This window comes from Staurois parvus, unplaced genomic scaffold, assembly GCF_062004578.1.
Source record: "Staurois parvus isolate SC_StPar_1 unplaced genomic scaffold, SC_StPar_1.0 ptg000466l, whole genome shotgun sequence".
NCBI lineage: Eukaryota > Metazoa > Chordata > Amphibia > Anura > Ranidae > Staurois > Staurois parvus.
Genome location: NW_028318262.1, coordinates 1,580,111 through 1,602,578, shown reverse-complemented (window position 1 = coordinate 1,602,578; position 22,468 = coordinate 1,580,111). Strand labels below are relative to the sequence as shown.

General features: G+C 41.9%; 1 protein-coding gene across 2 annotated transcripts in view; it reads right to left on the bottom strand.

Moving 5' to 3' along the window:
* Positions 1-22,468, bottom strand: part of TNPO1 (transportin 1) — a 217,033-nt gene that overhangs the window by 43,011 nt on the left and 151,554 nt on the right. For both annotated transcript variants that reach the window (XR_016314853.1, XM_089689021.1), the window contains exons 7-12: positions 20,790-20,912; positions 15,600-15,718; positions 15,031-15,091; positions 14,769-14,937; positions 3,693-3,845; positions 636-861 (exon numbers count right to left, since the gene is read on the bottom strand). Coding sequence is in view for 1 of the 2 variants with exons in the window: in XM_089689021.1 (XP_089545147.1) it covers positions 636-861; positions 3,693-3,845; positions 14,769-14,937; positions 15,031-15,091; positions 15,600-15,718; positions 20,790-20,912 (851 nt within the window). In the remaining variant the exon portion in view is untranslated. The remainder of the gene's footprint in view (positions 1-635; positions 862-3,692; positions 3,846-14,768; positions 14,938-15,030; positions 15,092-15,599; positions 15,719-20,789; positions 20,913-22,468) is intronic.

Below are 22,468 nucleotides of genomic sequence, written 5' to 3'. Positions count from 1 at the left end.
GTATTCAAAACACATCAGGAATATTATACCACAGTGTTTAGGCTTTGTATACACCAGCATCAGATGCCACTTCACATCTAGCACTCTTCTTTTGCTTCATCAAGTAAATGGCTCCTCCTGCAGTCAATCAAATCCTAGGAGTGGGGCCCAGCTACGCTGTGTCCCCCTGGGCACACAGCCCAGCTCGGGAGCAAGCCCGCACATTTGCCCCCATATCAAGCACTTGCTATGGGGGCAGACACAAGAGACGTAGCCAAGAGCACAGTGGGAAACCCCAAAAGAGAAGGTTCAGACAGCTCTGTGCAAAACCATTGCACAGAGCAGGTAAACCATTTATTTTTTTTTTAATGCAATCATTTTAATTACAGTCAAACGATGGCAGTTCCCATATTTCTCACAGCAGATTCATTGAGCTTAATTCACTGTTTCTCACGCCAACATCAATTTTACAGAACTTTATAATAAATTAGTAGTTCTAGGATGATGAAAAAATCGACCACAGTATCTTATTGCTTAGAACCACCACAGTATTAGTGTTAGAAATTACTATGCATTATCATCAAAGTGTAAGATGAATATCTCATAATTTTGAACAAAAACATTTGTTACAAAAAATACACCAAAAGTAAGCATACCTGCAAGCAGCTTCTTGTACTCGCTTGTTGCTGTCAAGAATGCGTTTTAGCAGCTCTGTCATTAATGGCTTTAAATACATGTCTGGGGGCTGGCTGACTACCCAGTGTGCATAGCGGCTAAGGGTCCAGCAAGTAATGGAACGAACAAGAGCCTTCTTATCAGCAAGGCACTGAATAAGATGGGGGATCAGCTCAGGAAGGTAAGGAATCATACCCTGCATGCAACCTAGAACACAAAACATTAGTAATCATTAATAGGTACTCTTATACATTTCATCACCATCTTGAAAAAGTTGCTGTTTCCCCCTTTACACATTTCAAGCCATCCATAGAGTGAAAGTGGGGAGAAAATGTCAAAATGGTCTTCATGATTTGGTTTATGCAAGCTTCATTCCCATCACAGCTTAAAAGCCCAAATGAATCTTCAGTTTAAATGGTCTCTAAACACATCCCCGGTGCACCAAAACAAATAGGCGATCGATATCTTAGAGTGCATTTTTCCATCTAAAGTAGCCAGAAATCTTCTGTCCTGCAGGCTTGAAGCAGAGAAGGACCCTTGCTCTCTGTGGGTAGGCAGAAATGTCTCTGCAGAGACCCAACACACCCCTGCTACCTCATAACCAGAGCGCTCCAAACAGAGTGTACGTCAGAACTCACCAGAGAGAATTCTGCTTTCACACAGAGCACAAAGGATCCCAATCTACAGCTCCCAGCAGGGGACATGCTTTTCTGCTCAGGATACATGAATAAAACTGGAAGACATTGAACACTTTGTTTTGAAGCACCTGGAATGTATTTAGCAGATTTAACCTAATGCAGGGTACACACTGAAAGGAAAAAAAAAAACCTGACAGATTGCTGTACTAACATCGCTTTTGTTAGTACAGCAATCTTCCCCGCTGATGAGCTATTGTGTTTTGAAGGGCGAGGGCGGGGGTTGGGGGCAAAGGGACCGCCCCAATGCTTCTTCAGGGGGTTATCAGGATGTGGTGTTCTTAGCAACCCTTTACATTATGTCTTATAACACCAGAAATAATGACTGTCTAATCCAGCAATGGGCAAACTACGGCCCGCGGGCCGTATACGGCCCGGCGGACCTTTTAATCCGGCCCGCGGAGCTAGGCTCCCGCTAGGCTCCTCTCAGTCCGCCCTGAAGACTGGTGTAGCATGAAAATCTGTCTCCTATGAGGATCTGTCCCCCTCGACGTATCTGCGCATGTGCCGGAGATCGCCGATCGGCTGCTAATGCCTGAAACTGGCACATGCGCAGATACGTCGAGGGGGACAGATCCTCATAGGAGACAGATTTTCATGCTACATGAAAATCTGGGAAGACGGGAAGACGGTGAGAGGAACGCGCGGAGCAAAGGTAAGTGAATTGACACAGGGGGGACTTGGGGACTTAATATGGGGGATGAATTAATATGGGGAATGAATTACTATAGGGGGGATGAATTACTATATGGGGGATGAATTACTATATGGGGGATGAATTACTATATGGGGAATGAATTACTATATGGGGAATGAATTACTATATGGGGAATGAATTACTATATGGGGGATGAATTACTATATGGGGAATGAATTACTATATGGGGAATGAATTACTATGGGGGATGAATTACTATGGGGGATGAATTACTATATGGGGGATGAATTACTATATGGGGGATGAATTACTATAGGGGGGATGAATTACTATATGGGGGATGAATTACTATAGGGGGGATGAATTACTATAGGGGGGATGAATTACTATGGGGGATGAATTACTATATGGGGGATGAATTACTATATGGGGGATGAATTACTATATGGGGGATGAATTACTATATGGGGGATGAATTACTATATGGGGGATGAACTACTATATGGGGGATGAACTACTATATGGGGGATGAATTACTATGGGGGATGAATTACTATATGGGGGATGAATTACTATATGGGGGATGAATTACTATATGGGGGATGAATTACTATAGGGGGGATGAATTACTATATGGGGGATTAATTACTATGCTTACTATGGGGGAATATTACTATACTTACTATGGATGACATATACACATCATTCATCTACTCTTGGTCCGGCCCCCGGGTCCAATATATGAACCCATTGCGGCCCTCAAGTCAAAAAGTTTTCCCACCCCTGGTCTAATCAGTCTACTAGTTATTTGCAGAGTGGTTAGCTTCCTTGTCATGCCAACTCCTGCCTGTGACAGTCTCTTCTTCAGAAAGCAGATGTCATTGAAGTGGTAAAGAATGGGAAGGTGGTAGAACTAGGCACTCAAACTTTCAATTTGCAGTTTTGCTGCTTTACTTGCTTCACAAAATTAATAAGCATGCAGATTTATTAATTGAAATTACATCAAACAACAAAAGTCTGCACTATGCATTGGAATCTGAGATATCGCCATTTCCATTGCATAATGCAGATTTGGCAGACATTTGTAATTTCAATGGTCAACATACTTATCAACTTTGTGAAGGAAGTAAAACTGACAGATTAAAGCAGCAACACTGCAGAATGAATGTTGGTCATGAGTGCCTTGCTCTACCACCTTCCCATTCTTTACCAAGGAGGCACATTGCAGAATGTTGATGTCACTGCAGTGGTAGAGTTACTGGCTGGTCCTACAGCCCCCAGGTGGAGAAGCAGAGGAGAGAAGGGGAGACCGTCACATCTATCACAGGCAGGAGCTGGCATGAAAAGGAAGCTAAACACTCTGTAATCATGCTGTTTTTCCTGCCAAGAACTTGGCAGCCATTATTTCTGGCGAGTGTGTGATTCACTTGGTGACTGGCAGATACTGCACACTGAAAGATTTTTTTGGTTCACGATTGGATGAGGTGGCTGATGTTATAAGCCTTATTGGGTTGATTAATTGGGATGAACTTTGACAGTAAAAACTTTATTTGTATAACCCTTTGGTTTGGATATATATAACAATTTTCACATTGATCTGCATAATGTATAACAAATATTCAAGTAAATGGTGGTGGATATGGGACGTGCACTTCCAAAAAGGTCATAAGAGAGTAAATACTAACCTTCTGCAATAGCTCCAAGAACAAGGATTCCAGACTCCTTGACTACCCATTCTGGATGAAAAAGAAGCTCTTTTAAAAGAGGCAAAATGTGTGGCAGAAGCTCTTCCCGAAATACATTGGCTAGCACATCAAGAGCTGCAGCCGAACATTTCCCTGTAAAAAAGGAGACATAAATCAATAGCACCAATTTGGAAAATTTTTTTTGTTCCATGTTAAGCTAAAGACATACAAGTTATCAGTCACCAATTCAATTACTGTTCACAGCTATTCTGTGTGAAATATCACAGGATTCTAATAAGTAATATTCAGGGCTGTTGTAGGGAGACCTTCCCCAAACTTTACTGGGGCCATAAAATCCCAACAAGCTGCAGTGTTACAACAGTCAAGTTCTTGTCTATTCATACTGAGAATCCACCAGTGACACCACTTTTGGGATCACCAATCCCAAGCATAAAAAAGGATAATCTAGTTTAGCCTCATCATCTAGCACACTTCAGCATGAGATTAAGACTACGTTTTTCTCAGTTCACAGGAAGGATAAAATACTTATGCAGGCCATAGATGGGTTGAACTCCAAGCGATTTTCGTCTGAAAATCAAAAACTTTGTTCGCTCGGTAATCCGATGGTGCCATCAATGATTTTGAAAAACGGCTGACCAAGACATAAGGTTCACACCATGTAACAGGTGAAACATTTGTTCCTTCCAGGTCACGGCTCATGCGCATATCCTTTGACGATTTGACCATCGAGTCAAAAATGGGTCTTTTTTCATGAATTTTCCAACATGCCCGATCACCGAAAAGGGAGGGAAAAGGAAAGACAAAAATTGCTGGTGCCATTGACCCACTAACAGAGCGAAAATCGGCCGATTATTCTTAGGTCCAATTATTTCTTAGGTCCGATTAGACTGACAATCAGTACTTCAGGAATGATCAAATTTCAGAAATATACCACAGTTTGTGAATTCTATAACCTTCCTACAGACTAAATAAATACTGATTTGCGTTATTTTCACACAAAAAAATGGAGCAGAATACATCTTGGGTCTAAATTTATGAAGAACAATTATTTGCAAAATTTTTGAACAGAAATTTTTTTTCTTCTTCAAAATTTTCAGTAAATTAATTTTTTCATTAAATTTAGCAAAAAATAAAAAAACCCTGGTGCAGATTAAATACCACCAAAAAAGAGCTCTACATATGTGAACAAAATGATAAAAATTTAGTCTGGCTACAGCACTGCATGATCGTGCAATTGTCTTTCAAAATGTGAGCGCTGAAAGCTAAAAATTGGCCTGGGCAGGAAGGGGCTAAAAGTGCCCGGTATTGAAGTGGTTAAGAATGAGCTAGCTGGACCTTTTTGGCTTGAAGATGGACTCAAAATCAACTCCAAAACCTACTGCCAGTTTTTAGAAGACACTTTTTTCAAGCAGCGGTACAGGGAAAAGACTGCATCTTTCAAGAAGACCGTGACATTCATGCAGGACAATGCTCTATCGTATTCATTTAAGTACTCCACTGTGTGGCTAGTCAGTAAAGACCTTAAAGATGAAAGAATAATGACGTGGCCCCCTTCCTCACCTGACCTAAACCCTACTGAGAACTTGTGGGTCCTTCTTAAATGAGATTCACGGTGAAGAAAAATCCTACACCTCTCTGAACAGTGTCTGGGAGGTTGAGGTTGCTGCTGCACAAAAAGTTGACAGATCAAAAAACTGACATACTCCATGAATGGCAGGCTAATGACTATTGGTCACCAATAGTTTTTTTTTCTATTATTATACAGGATTTATTACAGCATTTTTCTAAATGTCAGAAATGTTTATTTGTACATTTCGAGTTGTCTGATATTCTCACTTTAACCACTTGCCCTCCAGAGGATTTACCCCCCTTCCGGACAAAGGCCATTTTTTGTGTTATGGTGCTGTGTTACTTTAACTGACAATTGCGTGGTCATGAAACGCTGCACCCAAATTAAATTTACATCCTTTTTTCCCCACATATTGATCTTTCTTTCGGTAGTATTTGATTGCCTGTGCGGTTTTTATTTTTTGCGCTATTTAAGAAAAAGGAAAAAAAAGAATTTTGAGAAGAAAAAAAATTTTTTTGACTTTTTGCTATTAAACATGTCTAGTAAAAAATGTTTAAAAAAAAATCTAATTTAGTTATAAATTTATGCCAACATGTATTCTGCTACATATCTTTGCTAAAAAAAAAAAAATCCCAAAACGAGTAAATTAATTGGTTTACCTGAAAGTTATAGTGTTTACAAATGGCAGTTGGGATTTATATACTGGGACTTTTCTTCTTAATTGTTTATTTTTACTAGTAATGGCAATCAGCTACTTCTAGGGGGACTGCGGCTGGCATTCTGACGCTGGGGGAACAGACTGTGTGTCACTCACATCCCCAGTGACACCAATACAGTGATCAGTGCCCAAAAAAAAAAAAAAAGCACTGACGGTACTAATGGCACTGCACAGGAAGGGGTGTGTTCGTGTGCTTCACTGTAAGCACAGCGTTTGGCATGGCTGTGCACAGCCAGCCAAAGAAGTGCGCAAGCTGACAAGGAGGAGAACTCCTCCCCGTTGGAGATGCTTGGCAATCACTGGGTGCCAGCGAGTAATCACCAGCCGGGACCCGGTGATTGACAGCCGCGAATGGTGACACGGGTAGGGCTCGCACACTCCCCCTACCTGGAAATGCAAAATCACGTGTATATATACACGTGATTTTGTGCACCCGTGCCGCCCTGTAGCAGTATTTCTGCTAAAGGGCGGTTAACAGCTGAAAACAAGTGAGATGGGAATATTTTTGTTTTTCATTTAGGTGTATAATAATTTTGCACACTAACAGTTGCCCAATAAATGTGCACACATTCTCCAAAATCTCACTTTTACTTTCTTAAATATTCAGGTTTGAGGTTTATTAACATTTTGGATTGACCGAGAGCACTGTAGTTGTTCAATAAAATTAATCCTCAAAAATACAACTTGCCAATTATACCAACTGGCTTATGCATACAAATTTTCCCTACAATACATAAACCGTCTGCCAGTTTAAAAGAGAAATGGGAACATACAGTAACTTTGCAGCATGCTCCTTGAACATGCGGGAATTGCTGAAACAATATTATGGCACAGAAATAAAAGGAGTTGGAAATGGATAGTCAATATATTTGAAATTACATGCATACCAACAATCTCCTGTATTTCAAGAACTCAGGGAATCTATTGATAAATACAATAAGTGCTTAATGGACACAAAAAACAAGAAATTTTCTAGGGACATCATTGCCTGGACTGGAATTGGACTGGCAAAGCCTGTAAGTGGCATACTAATCAGAGGCAATATAAGAAAAGACATCCACTTACAAAAAAGGAATGATGGCAATATTTCTGATGCCTCTACCTCATCTGTTGTTTAATTTCAGAGTTTTTTGAAGATCCAATTATGAACATGGTCAGGCCTTAGCTAACACACCAGGACTGGGTGATGGTAAATTACGTGGTGCTCACACTAATAGCCTATCCGCATGGCTACCTCCTATTAAAAGAAAACCCCCACCAAGATCTGCAGGGGTGTGGCATTTTTGAAAAAAAACACTTGTTCAGGGACTAAATCGGGGCCCTAATATAATTGTCCCTCAAGACAATCTACTTGGTTAGATATCGAAAAAAAAAATTAACCAAAATCGTATTTAAATCGGAGGTGATTTTAGGAATGTCTGGGGCTTTTAAAAACAAAAGAGGTTTTATGGCGATTTAAATGTGTAATATTTTAACCATTGCGCTGTTTATCTCCTCCTCCCCTGCCTGTCTCCAGCACCGCACCCGGGGACTGGGAGGGAGGAGAGAGACTTTGCAGTGTAATGAGCACCGATTGGCTGCTCGTCAGGAAAGGGTGGGTCAGAGTTTATACTTTATCCCTTTCGCTGCCAGAGCCTTTTTTGCATTTTTGCACACGTTATAAAATCATTTTAGGCCTGAAGATTACATAAAACCCCCAAACATTCTATATTTTCTGAAAGCAGAGACCCTAGAGAATAAAATAGTGGTAGTTCCAATTTTTATGTTGCATGCAAAATTTCAGTAAAAAATACAAGCAAGTTAATTTTAGGGCACAAAAAAGGAAATAAATTACCTTATTTTTTTGTAAAATATAAAAGATGAGGTTGCAGCGAGTAAGAGAAAGCCAACTTGTCAAACTACCTGCCCGACGCCCGGAACTACATGTCCTGAGCATCAGGCGATAGGAATCCAATCCTGATCTGAATTAGATGATTCACCTCACACACTGGGAGATCAGGTGGAGGGATCTAGCTATGCAGTTCAGCACACTCAGCAACATAATCTATTACCCAACACACCATTACTGAAAGCGTTTCATTGCCAGGTTAAATCACAACAGTGAACTACCACTTTAGGGAGTTTGCACACATACCTCACTTAAAGTCATACAGTCAAGATTTTTCACACTCCACTATTATTATTATTATTATACAGTATTTATAAAGCGCCAATAGTTCGCTCAGCGCTGTACATTACAAAGGGAGACAGAACATGTGACAGAACAATACCAATACAATGCAAAACATGAGGGGATCAAGGGCCCTGCTCTTTCGAGCTTACAATCTAGGAGGGAGGGGGTGGTGGCACAGGAGGAGATAGCTGTGGGGTATGGAGTGGTAGGAAGAGTGGAGGAGGGAGGCAAGTTAGCAGGGGGTGGGGTAGGCTTCCCTGAAGAGATGGGTTTTCAGGGTGCGCCTAAAGGAGAGGAGAGTAGGTGATAATCTGATGGGTTGGGGCAGGGAGTTCCAGAGGATGGGTGACACCCTGGAGAAGTCCTGGAGGCGGGCATGGGAGGAGGAGACCAGGGAACTAGAGAGAAGGAGGTCTTGTGAGGAGCGGAGTGTGCGTGCTGGGCGGTACTTGGATATTAGGTCAGTGATGTAGTTCGGGGCAGTATGGTGGACAGCTTTGTACGTCAGCGTTAGGATTTTGAATTTGATCCGTTGCGCAATCGGAAGCCAGTGGAGGGATTGGCAGAGGGGGGTGGCGGAGACAGAGCGGTTGGAAAGGTGAATGAGTCTGGCAGCCGTGTTCAGGATGGACTGAAGAGGGGATAGCCCGCGGCGAGGCAGGCCAGTGAGGAGGGAGTTGCAGTAGTCGAGTCGTGATATGATGAGGGAGTGGATGAGCTGTTTAGTGGTTTCTGGGGTTAGGAACGTGCGGATTTTGGCGATGTTGCGGAGGTGGAGTCTGCACGAGTTTGTTAAAGATTGGACTTGGGGCTGGAAGGATAGGTTGGAGTCCAGAATGACACCCAGTACTCTGGCCTGCAGGGCGGGTTTGATGGTAGCGTTGTTGGATGTGACGGAGAAATCAATGGGGGGTGGTGTCCGGGCTGGGGGGAAGACAAGAAACTCGGTTTTGGAGAGGTTCAATTTAAGGAAGTGGAGCGACATCCAGTCTGATATGTCGCTCAGTAGGTGTGTGATTCGGGCTGAGACCAAGGGGGTGAGGTGGGGGGTTGAGAGATAGATTTGTGTGTCGTCAGCATAGAGGTGGTAGTTGAAGCCGTGAGAGTGTATGAGTTGGCCAAGGGAGGAGGTATAGATGGAGAAGAGAAGGGGCCCGAGGACAGAGCCTTGAGGGACCCCAACAGAGAGGGGGAGTGAGGGGGAGGTGGTAGCATTATAGGTAACGCTGAAAGAGCGTTGTGACAGGTAGGATGAGATCCAGGAGAGAGCAGAATCTCTGAGGCCGAGGGAGTGTAGTTTTTTGAGGAGGAGGGGGTGGTCGACTGTGTTGAAGGCCGCAGAGAGGTCAAGGAGTAGGAGCACTGAATAGTGTCCATTAGCTTTGGCGGTTAGCAGGTCGTTGGAGAGTTTGAGTAAGGCAGTTTCGGTGGAGTGTAGGGGACGGAAGCCGGACTGTAGGGGATCGAGGAGGTTGTTGTCGTTGAGGTGAGAGCATAGGCGGGTGTAGACTAGGCGCTCGAGGAGTTTAGATGTAAATGGGAGCAGGGAGATGGGTCTGAGGTTGTTCGGGTCATTGGGGTCCAGGGAGGGCTTTTTAAGTATGGGGGTGATGTGTGCATGTTTCCAATCTACGACACAACATCATACACGTATTGTGGGCAGGGACACACAGACATCTACTTTTGATATCATCTGACTGATGTTTCTCTATCAAAAAGGTAGAACTTTCTGTGTTGAAGCTTGGACTTAATTTTTGTCCTTCAAAAAATTATGATCAATTCGAACTTGTTAAAGATCTACAACTTTTTGCTCGGAAATTAAATTTTAAATCCATATTTGAGAGTTCAGCTCTAGCACAACAAAAACCTGTACAATCTGAAAATCAATTTTACTAGAGCTGACCATCGAGCCCTTTAAGGCATTGACTCTGGAACAGGAGGAAGACGTCTGGGATAATCAAGACAATCTCCTTTGTGAGGAAGAAGATAATTCCTTAGATGAATCGGTTTGTCCTAGATTCCTACTGCCACAAAAATATAAGAATAAGTCAAATATATTTCCATCCTCTGTTATTTCCAGAGTGAAACTTTTTCTTGAACTAGTTACCAAAGATATTGAACAAATCCCAGTCCCAACACAGAGTTCTGATTTATCAAACATTCAAAGACGGACTCTTCAACAACTCCAATGTATAGGGGTTGATTAATTTTTGCTATAAACTATGTTGGCAATCAAGTGCACCATACTGATGAATCAATCTGTATGTGTTTTTTTGGTTTCTATTTTGTTGATATTGTTAAATCCATCTATGTGCTTTTATATATATACAGTTGTGTTCAAAATAATAGCAGTGTGTTGAAAAAAGTGAATAAAGCTCAAAATCCTTCTAATAGCTTTTATTTCCATACACACAAATGCATTGGGAACATTACACATTCTATTCCAAATCAAAACATGAAGAAAATTATATCAAACTTGTGTCGTTCCTCTCAAAAAATTGAAGAAAGTGAATATTAGACTGTTCAAAAAAATAGCAGTGTTTGTATTCTTCTTTACAAACTCAAACATTCACTATATAAACTGAAAAATGTTTGAAGATTTTGCTTTCTTTTGAATCACTTAATATTTAGTTGTATAAGCACTGTTTCTGAGAACTGCAGTACATCTGCGCTGCATGGAGTCAACCAACTTCTGGCACCTGTGAACAGGTATTCCAGCCCAGGATGATTGGACTACATTCCACAGTTCTTCTCTATTTCTTGGTTTTGCCTCAGAAACTGCATTTTTGATGTCACCCCACAAGTTTTCTATTGGATTAAGATCCGGGGATTGGGCTGGCCTCTCCATAACGTCAATCTTGTTGGTCTGGAACCAAGATGTTGCACGTTTACTGGTGTGTTTGGGGTCGTTGTCTTGCTGAAACACCCATTTCAAGGGCATTTCCTCTTCAGCATAAAGCAGCATGATCCCTTCAAGTATTCTGATGTATTCAAACTGATCCATGATCCCTGGTATGCGATAAATAGGCCCAACACCATAGTATGAGAAACATCCCCATATCATGATGCTTGTGCAACCATGCTTCACTGTCTTCACAGTGTACTGTGGCTTGAATTCAGTGTTTGGGGGTCGTCTGACAAACTGTCTCCGGCCACTAGACCCAAAAAGAACAATCTTACTTTCATCAGTCCACAAAATGTTGCGCCATTTCGCTTTAGGCCAGTCAATGTGCTCTTTGCAAATTGTAACCTCTTCAGCACATGTCTCTTTTTCAACAGTGGAACTTTGCGGGGGCTTCTTGCAGATAGCTTGGCTTCACATAGGCGTCTTCTAATTGTAACAGTACTCACAGGTAACTTTAGACCTTCTTTGATCTTCCTGGAGCTGATTGTTGGCGGAGTCCTTGCCATTTTGACTATTCTTCTATCCATTCGAATGGTAGTTTTTTGCTTTCTTCCGCGTCTTTCAGGTTTTGTTTGCCATTTTAAAGCATTTGCGATCATTTTAGCTATGCAGCCTATCATTTTCTGCACTTCTTTATATGTTTTCCCCTCTCCAACTTTTTAATCAAGGTACGCTGTTCTTCTGAAGAATGTCTGGAACGACCCATTTTCCTCAGAATTTGAGATAAATGCACTGTAACCAGCATGTACATTTGCTGCCTTCCTTCCTTAAATAAGGGCAATAAGTGCCACCTGTTTTTCAAAGAATGAATGACCTCACTAATAGAACTCCACACTGCTATTACTTTGAACATGCCCCTTTCAATTAGTGATTCAATTACACAGAATCAGCAGCATGCATGCCATGACTGTTGGTTCTGTTGGATTTCTATTACTCTACTACACCTGCTAGTAAATTATTTGCCATGTAGAAATATCATTTCTACCAAAAACAGTGATTGATCAGGTTAGTGATGTCTGACTGCTATTATTTTGAACACAACTGTATATATAATTTGTTTTGATAGCTGTGTTTTGCTGTTCTGTCAGCTCATATCCCTTTTTTCTATTTATTTCCCTTGGGTCAGAATTTCTCCCTCTTTTCTCCTTGATTGATACTGAGTGATATTTGAAGTGAAACCACTTGGTAGCATTGTTTTGGCATTTAATTGGCGGAATCTATATTGCAAGGTATTGTGACATAGGAGTGCAGGCCGTATGCATACAGTCCAATTATGTGGGGCCGGTATGTGCTTGTAGTATTCTGATGCTATATTTGGGGACACTTGTTTCCAGCTGCACGGTCTACAATGGACATCTGATCCACCTGAGGATGACTTAAGTTCTGGGATTACGTAACTTCTGGTCCGGCGCCATTTTGATCCACCCAGGACGCCAGTGGAGGAAAGGGAAGGGACCGCTGACATGCCCTGAACACAGCTACCGCTTGTTAGGCACCTCTCCATGGCATGATGGGAGCTGCTTGGAGAATCCTTGGAGCTATATAAGCTTCGCCTTTCTCTACGAACATTCTCTTTGAGACCCTGAAGGATACAGCCATGTGTTGTACTGCAGAGGAATAAGCGAGATTAGATTGGGTTTTACTCTCCAGTAATGTGCTTATGAGGGCCATACTGGTGGAACAATGGATGGTGTTTGAGCCTGGACATTAAGATACTGATATACACTCACTGGCCACTTTATTAGGTACACCTGTTCAATTACTTGGTAACACAAATTGCTAATTAGCCAATCACATCTCAGCAACTCATTGCATTTAGACATGTAGACGTGGTAAAGACGACTTTCTGAAGTTTAGACGTGGTGAAGACGACTTTCTGAAGTTGAAACCTAGTATCAGAAGGGGGAAGAGTGAAGATTTAAGTGACTTTGAAAGTGGCATTGTTGTTTGTGCCAGACGGGCTGGTCTGAGTATATTTCAAACACTGCTGATATACTGGGATTTTCACACACAACCATCACTAGGGTTTACAAAGAAGGGTTCGAAAAAGAAAATATCCAGTGAGCAGCAGTTGTGTGGATGAGAATGCATTGCTGATATCAAAAGGAGAATGGACATATTGATTGCTGCAATATTTCGATGGTAAGGTCAGAATTTTGGCGTAAACATGAAAGCATGGCTCCATCCTGCCTTGTATCAGTTCAGACTGGTGGTGCTGGTGGTGTAATGGTGTGGAGGATATTTTCTTGGCACTAGCAAGGTGTACCTAATAAAGTGGCCAGTGAGTATATATTTTATTTTTTTTGTTTGGTTTATATTCAGACTCGTATAGTATGTTATATTAGGGCCAAACGCCCTTGGATTAGTGGCAGTTGGATACAGCTAAAAAGAGGAAAACTACCACACTTTTTGAATTACAATCATCAGTTTTTGATAGGCGGGTTTGTTAAATGAGTCACTATGGGAACACCCACCTATATTGTCTTAACCACTTGCCTACTAGCAACTTTTACCCCCTTCCTGCCCAGGCCAATTTTCAGCTTACAGCGCTGTTGCACTTGAATGACAATTGCGCGGTCATGCAACACTGTACACAAACAACATTTGTATCATTTTTGTGAGACAGACAAAGCTTTCGTTTGGTGGTATTTAGTCACCACCGAGGTTTTTTTTTTGTTAAACTAAAAAAAAAAAGACTAAACAATTGTTACTTTGTTTTGGTTATAAAATTTTGCAAGTAATTTTTCTCCTTCACTGATGTGCGCTAATGAGGCTGCAGTGATGGGCACATTGACTGCACTGATAGGCATTACTGGTGGGCACTGATAGCTGGCACTAAGGCAGCTCTGATGTGGCATGGATGTGCACTGGTATGTGGCACCGATGGGGCTACACTGATAATCAGTGCCTTGATGATTAGTGTACATGTCACCCTCTGCTGCGAAAGATGTAGACTAATTAACAAGGACATAAAGCAAATACAGTGGTGGCTATATTTTAATGTATTTGGATAAAACCCTTTTTTATTGTGATCGTGATAAAATAGATTAAAAAATTAAAAAAAGTATTCATTTTTTGTGTGTTGGATGGCTACCAATAACATATCTAATGTCAAACATACTTACACACTCCTTTTGCCTAATAAATGTGCACACACTATATATTTGTGTTCAAAAGTATCCTGTTCTCTTTGAATTGCTTCCTTTGAACCAAACACCCGGTGATCCTGCTAGTCCCTCCTCTTTCTCATTGAAAAAGGACCACTCTAGGCACGAGAGCACATCAATCCTAGCGTGGTCAGTTTATGGCTGCGTTGGAAGTATAACCTGCCTGTCCTCCAATGGTGAAGACTTGTGCTGACAAGTCCACTTAAACAGCTCTCCCATGGCAATTATTGCAGTTTCTCTGAATCCTGCTGACACAATCCCTGCAGTCTCCACCCCTACCTCTTTAAGCCCCTTACGCAGTTGAGAACAGAGGTCCTGTGATCACCCCTCAAGCTCCTGCTGCAGTCAGAGCCTCCAGTGAATACAGAAAGAGAAGAGCTGCTGATTGGCACAGCGTTGGATCAGAATTTTGGTAAGAGTTTAAGGGGAGAGACTGGGGGAAGCTGCTATTGAAAGTTTAATACAGAGAATGCATTAAGGTAAAAAAAAATACCTTTTGATTTTAGACCCACTTTAACTCACTTATATTCCAGTCAGATATCGTCTCATCATCATCAAGGTCATCGTCATCCTCCTCATCTTCCTCAATACCATCCTCCTCATGAGGCTGGGCCACCGTTCGCGATCTGTGAAACCGAGGTCGGATATCCTGCTCACTATCAGGCACAGCTTCATCCTCTTCTACATCACCCTGGAAAGTAAACATCAAACATGGCACAATCAAAATCTACAGTGTGTAGATCAGCAGGGATACCTGCTTAAAGCATATTGAAAGGTCCCTTACCTTAAGTAAGATGATGTCTATTTCTGAATATTTCATGCCATTCACCAAGATCGGTATCAGCCTATCAAGAAAATATAAAACATTACCTAAAAATATACAAAACATTTTAGGAAGTCACTTTCCTGGTGACTTCAAACAGTAAAAGCAAAAAGCCAATTAAATGTCAAGTTGTGTGTGCATCTCTCTAAACGGACATGTATCCTGCACATATGAAAAGGTTAGCACCAACAAAATTGCCATTTAAAAAAGATGTTGGCAGGCCAAACCACACTCTGGTTTCAAATATCAGCTGACTGCACAGATCATCCCACAAGCTTAAGCCACTAGTAGGCATTGTCAGCTTATTTCCTGATTTAATTTTACATTAAATAGATCGAAAACAAGTGTTCACCCACCTGTACAACAGTGTGGCACCATGACCTGGGCAAGGTCACGTGTACCAACAGTAAGATTTGCCCAGTGGGGAAATGGGTAAGAAACCAGCTGGTGATTCACTCCAACATACAGCATTTTAGGAGGACTTGCCCTTCAAATGTACACCACTTATTTAAACAAATGCAGTCACTTACTTCGCAAGATGCCGGCAAAGTACTTCTTTGCAAATTGGCTGCTCAGCAAGTGTCAGCCAAAACTCACAAGCCTCCAACGCCACATTTTCATCATGGTCCTGTGTCCTCAGCAGCATGTACTGTTGTCACAAGGCAGAACAAGGGGAAAGGCCACATAAGAACAGTAAAAACAGTCTACAAACATAAATTATATAAACGTTTGTACGTTAAAACAGCACTAATTCATTAAGCAGAGCCTGAATTTGGTCACTGAATATAACCAGAGCAGGGTTATGTCCCTAAAGCCATCCTCTGAAAGCACACTCACTTCTATGGGATCCCCAGGGCTCTAACAGTTAAATGGCAGCACCTGTATGTATTATGACACCCAAAGTCACCATGACATGGTAAAAGGTATGTTAATAGATACTGGCAACCTCTAGGTGGCGTTGATAGGAATACCCGGCATGCGCACCCTCTGCACTCCTATCCCTGGCTGACTTTGGAGGAACAGAGCTTTTTTTTTCCTGTGTGGTAAATAGGGAGTTGTTTGGCATTGTTTTTAAATCTTCCCCACCTGCTTTCTGGTGTCAGAAGCTGCTTCTTCAGCTGCCTGGCAACCACTGAGATGTATGACCATGTTGGTGTCTTCTCCTGGTTTGCTAGTGACATCACAATGGTGTGGATGTTGTGCCAGAAGTGACACCACTGAACTGGAAGATGGTGGGGCACTGCTCAGAGACGGCATTCTCATGGCATGTTCCCCTTCCTACAAACTCACTGACACTTTTGGTGCCAGTTTGGAGCACTCATTGGCTTTTTTTTATCACGTGACAGTATTGAACACATGAAGAAAGGGAGGTGCAAAAAAGGCATAGAAATCGAAGAAACCAGCTGAAATCTGTCAGTAATTAGAAAACAATGCTGCCACTTGTCAGTGCAAATTATTATCAGCTGGTTCATTCTCATCTGATGGTCTATAAAAAGGTGTCTCATTACCAAGGCGTCATACAAGAAACATCTCATGATGGGTAAAAGCAAAGAGCTCTCTTAAGACCTTCGCAACCTTATCTCGAAAAATAGTGATGGCATTGGTTACAGAGGGATTTTTAAACTTCTGAATGTTCTAGTGAGCACTGTTGGGGCAATAATCCAGAAGTGGAGAGAACATAATTTTACCTACAACCGGCCATGACCAAGTGCTCCTCACAAGATTTCTGTTAGAGGAGTGAAGAGAATCAAAAGAGTTGTCCAAGAGCCCAGGACCACCAGAAAGACATGAAATTAGCAGGTACCACTGTTTCAAAACAATAATGGCCTATATGCACGCTCACCACACAAGACTCCATTGCCGAAGAAAAAGCAAGTTGAAGTTCATTTAAAGTTTGCTGCACAATTAGACAAGCCTGTGAAATACTGGGAGAATATAGTCTGGTCAGATGAGACCAAAATTTAACTCTTTGGATGTCATAATACACACCATGTTTGGGAGATCGAATGGCACTGCTCATCACCCCAAAAACACCACCATACCAACAGTGAAGTTTATTAGGTGGGAACATCATGATGCGGGGCTGTTTTTCAGTATACAGTACTGGCAAACTTTAGACACACACAAAAAAACCTTTAAAGCTTAACTTCACCCAGAAGTGGAAGTTCCGGTTGTTTACATCCTGCCCCCTCCACTGCCACATTCAGCACTTTTTTGGGGAGGATGCGCTACGGCGATCTGAGACAGAAGTTCACCCCCCCTCCTGGGACACTTCACAGGTCCCAGAAGACTGCAGGACCATTCACAGAGTGAAGCATTTAGCAAATGTGTAGTATGAAACCGGCTGTGAAGCCGCAATGCTTTATTGTCGATTTCTCCAATTGAAGATGCCGGCGCTGGCACCCAAAGCCGATTGAAGAATCGGCTCGGGTGAGGATATCGCTGGATCCCTGGATAGGCAAGTGTCCTTATATTAAAAGGCAACAGCTACAGTATTTGTAACTGCTGATTTCATTTTTTTGGGGAGGGCCTAGAGCTCCACTTTAAGTTTAGCTTTATGCTGGGGGTGCACCTTTAAGCAGAAATCAGTATTGTCTGAAGATATGACAGACTTGCAAGTGAAGAGGGAGCCAAGCTTGGGTGGCCCCAACATAGAGGTACGGAGAGTGAGATTTATTTGCAGTCTTCTGCGGAGGAAGATGGGTGCTTTTTTCACCAGTCATGTTAAGAGCTTGTCTGAAAAGACACTTTACAGCTTCAAGGCCAAGTGGATCAAACTCTACAGTAGTCTAAGAATATGCACTAATAAGACACATGCAACAGGAAACAGGCTAACAGTCATAGCTTACATTTATTTATAAGTAATCTGTGTCACATGTTCTAGAAGCGAGCAATCTACCTCGGTAGTGGTGAGATCTCTTTGAAGGATTTTGACCAGTCAGATGTGGTTTGCCAAAGTAAGGTCAGGATGAAGGGTAGAGCTCATCAAGAAGAAAGTTCTAAAAACACTTCCCAACTGCTTATCATTTGGGTCTTTAAAGATAGGCATGTCCTCTCCCAAATAGCAAGAACTCTTAACATGGGAAATTGCCAGACCCATAGAATACACTACTTTTGCACAAAACCTTCATATGGGGGGGGAGAGCTAATAAGCATGTGGAGGGAGCAAATACTGGAAATTTTCCAATATCCACAGAGATAGCTGGAAAAGTGGGTGCAAAGGGAAAGTCTTTGTCCTTAGGAGTTTTAAATGACCGAGCCTGGAAAACAGCACTGTAAGACTCCAGGCACACTAGCTTAAAAAAAGCAAAACAAAAAAACCGCAAACGGTCATGGCAGAAAACCCCGCTAACTTCTAGTGTTTTTTTGTACTAGCATTTTTTTCTGCCAGAAAACCACTTCTTTAAAAATGCAAAAAAGAAAAGGGATTTTTTTCTTCCTCTAAACGCAGAGCTTAAAAAAATGCCTGTACACCACCTCATGTGCATGGACATATAGGATAACAGTTGCTTCTACAGGAAAAGTAGCGAGTAGCATCTTTTTTAAGCCAGTTAACTGGTTGATCCTATAGTTTCAGAGTGATGCTCGCTGCAAATGAAGTTGAAATTGTCACCTTTAAATTGAGCATAATAGCACTAGACGGACTTGGTGGTAAGGCTTAATCAGACTGCCTATGTCCCTCAATGGATGAGAAAAATATGCTTTTCTTTAATGGAAAAGAAAACTAGATTAAAATATACCCCAAAACTGTCACACCCTCAATTATGCCATAACTGCATGGGTTAACTTATTTGTGTGAATAGCAAGAAACCAGTTGGTATGGAGGTTGCTAGGGGTTCCATAACAATGAGCAAATTCTGTTGGTCAGATGAGTTACTACTGACACCAACTACTTTTTCAGCTATCTGTAAAGGGGTATTCTTTCCACTGACCACCAGTGTAAAGGGACCTTTCCCAATCAACCACCAAAGTAAGGGGCACTGCACTGACCACCAATGTAAGGAGCACTACACCATTGGCCACCAGTGTAAGAGGACACTTATCCTTGGCCAACCAATGTGAAGTTAACACTACAAATTCCAAGGTCTGCATTTCTTTTCTGCCTATTTAATATTACTGTAAATTATTGCCATAGAGCAGTCCAAGTGTCAAATACCCTACAGTATGCCACAATCCTTATTCAATAATTTATTCCTATATCTGTAACCTGCTGTACACACCGATGTCTTGTGAGCCGTAGACAAATTATAAGCAGGGGTTCCCTTGAGACCTGAAAGTAAATTTAAGGTTCCTCAGTTTTAAAAAGGTTGAGAAAGGCTAACATAACTACTCGCGCCAAAGAGCTATTATATAAATAGATGACAGAAAGCAGCAGAAAACAGTCACTTGTCAGGGTTGTGCGACACAGGGGCCATTCTAGGTCACCATGGGGAGCAATTCAAATGCAAGCTTTTCAGACTTGAAATCCTTTAGCACATGTAAAGAGAAGGTCTGCATCCACATGTCACCAACAGTGAGAAGGTTCATTAGGAGAACACATTAGGTGCAATAACCCATGGCATCTAAGCAGAACTAATTTTTCACTGCCAAACAGCTGCTAGTTAAAGTTGTTGCACAATGCATAGCTTTGTTGAATAAGCTTGAGTCCTGTAGTAATCTCAGTTCTGTGCATTAAAATGGCATTAAACTCAAAAACAAACATTTATTATTATTAGGCTTACCATTCATGAGATGTGATGGCTGCATTCCTTTTATTTTTTTGGCTTCTAATTTCATCTGTTCATCCATCCAGCAGAATGTATCAGTTACAGAGATGTGACAAACCATTACCAGCAGGTGTGCTTACAATGATCAGTTTTTTTTCTGTTTTTTTTTTTTTTAATAAGCACATTATGCTGAAAGAAAAACTACTGTTGGCTGTAACTGCTTTTTAAAGTGGAGCTCCGCCCAAAAAGAGAAGTTCCGCTTTGAGCCTTTGTCCCCCCCTCCCCATTAAGGATTGGCACCTTTGGGGAGGGGAGGGCGCGGCGGTTACCCGAATTTGACAGCTACCTGCTTCCACTGTGATCGCCTAGGCTATCGGAAGTTGTCCTCGCCCCCCTCCCTGCCCGTAGTGTTCTGGGACATGGACAGCTCCCAGACCATTCACAAAAGTGCAGCGCTTCTCGCGCATGCGCAGTGGGCACCTGGCTGTGAAGCTGCAAGCTGTCACAGCCAGGTACCCACACTGAAGATGCCAGCGCCAGGGAGAGAAGACGGGCGATGAAGACACCGCTGGACAAGTGTCTATTTTTTTTTTTTTTAATCAGGTGGAACTCCACTTTAAGTACTTGCTGGAGTTTGGCTTCAATTTGTTAGTGCATTTAAATCTGTCAGTACATCTAATACTCCCCTTCCCCCAGACTGACAATGCTTCTGTCCAAAGGTGTCTCTTGCTCCTTCATCCAGAGCGGGGGCACTCTAATACAGGAGGTGTGTACTTGCCAGATCACCAGGGGAAAACAGAGGGGAAAGAGCCTAAGAAAAAAAAATTGATGCAGCCAACACACCTAATGATGGGTAAGCTGCAAAGTATTACATTTTGGTTTGGGGTTTAATACTGCTTTAATATACGATCATAATACAAATTATAAATGTTCTGTGAAAACACACAAATATCCCACAAAGCAATATGTTCACAGCCATACAAATATCATTGTGAAGTAAAAATGAAAGCTAACCTCCACTATGTTGTGCATATGAGGAAACAGGCGGTCCATCCGTACTTCAAGCAGCATTACAAGCGCCCGGCAAACATTTTTCCGAACTTCTGGCTCATCATCCGTGGCTAATGCAAACAAATTCTGTAACACAAAGCACACTAGTTACTTTTGTCACATGCCATGCAGAGCCAGAAGGCAAAATTTACATACATGTTCTTGGTCAACGATTCAACTACTGAAAATCCACATGACAGCTAGATAAGCACTTTCAGAAGAGAACAGCAAAAGCAGCCTTCTTGTATTATTTCAACACAAGGTTTCTTAACACTGTTGCAGGACCACCAGGATACATGAATAAACAAATACATGCAGAAATCTTGAGCCAAGTTGTACAATCGAGGAACAGAAAGGGGCATATGCACTGAAAATAGAGGCTCATGAGTTAGATTGGATCTAATTTTAAAGAGAAGACAGAGGCCAACTGTTCTGCTGGTTTGGGGGAATTTCTAAAATCAGGAGACTCTTAGTGATTTATCTAGGTCTATGGATACCCTTCAAGCTTTCACTTTTTTTCCCACGTGTGTGCATTTCAGTATGTGTAAACTGACTGGCACCTCAGATCTGCTCTTTAGCTCTGTTACACTAGAAGTGCTTTAGCTCAAATCAAGTTCTACTTGAGGTAAAATTGTAAAGATGTAAATGAGTAAGCTTTCATTTCAGTAAAGGCAAATCCACTTGCTTTTGTAGTACACCAGCATATACACTCAATAGCTATAACTTTATTACCACCCACCTAATATTGAGTAGTTCCGCATTTTGTTGCCAAAACAGCCCTGACCCATCACGGCATGGACGCCACTAGACCTCTGAAAGTATACTGTGGTAGCTGGCACCAAGCCATCAGCAGCAGATCTTTCAAGTTCTGCTGAAAGAGGCCATTGCCATCAGATAACACGGTTTCCATAAAAGGGGTATACTAGGTCAGCAACAATGTTTAGGTAGGTGGTATGTGTCAAAGTAAAATCCACATGAATGGCAGGACCCAAGGATTCCCAACAGAACATTGCCCAAAGCATCACAATACTTTATGCCATCTCTTCCCCATGTAATTGATGCACTCCGACCAGGCCATGCACATGATGTAAAAGAAAACATGATTCATCAGATGAGGCCACCTTCTTCCCTTGCTTCATGGTCCAGGGCTGATACTCATGTGCTTTTGGCTGTGAACTGACCAATCTGCAGCTACACAGCCCCATACACAACTACGATGCCCATTTTTTCTGCTTTCAACACATCAACTTCAGGAAGAATGTGTTTGCTCTCTGCCTAATATATCCTACCAAAGTTTAGATGTCATCGTAACAAGATAACCAATGTTATACACTTAAATGATGTTATGGCTGATTGTTGTAAGTGAATTCTTAAAAGGATAAGTTCACCTTTGGTTCCCACAGCTGCAGCCACTGCCCGATCTCTCCCCCCACCCAGACAGCAGTACATGGAGAAGTTCCCCTTACTAGCTGTCACTTTATGGAAATCGTGCGGCTGTGCGGGGCTCTGCATGCACAGCAGCGTCATTCATTCACATAGCCTTTGCTGCTGTCAGCTTGTAGTTCTCAAGTAAATGCACATTCTTTTACCTGCAAAAAAAAAATGGGCATATATTTTTTTTAAAGTGAACTTATCCTTTAAAG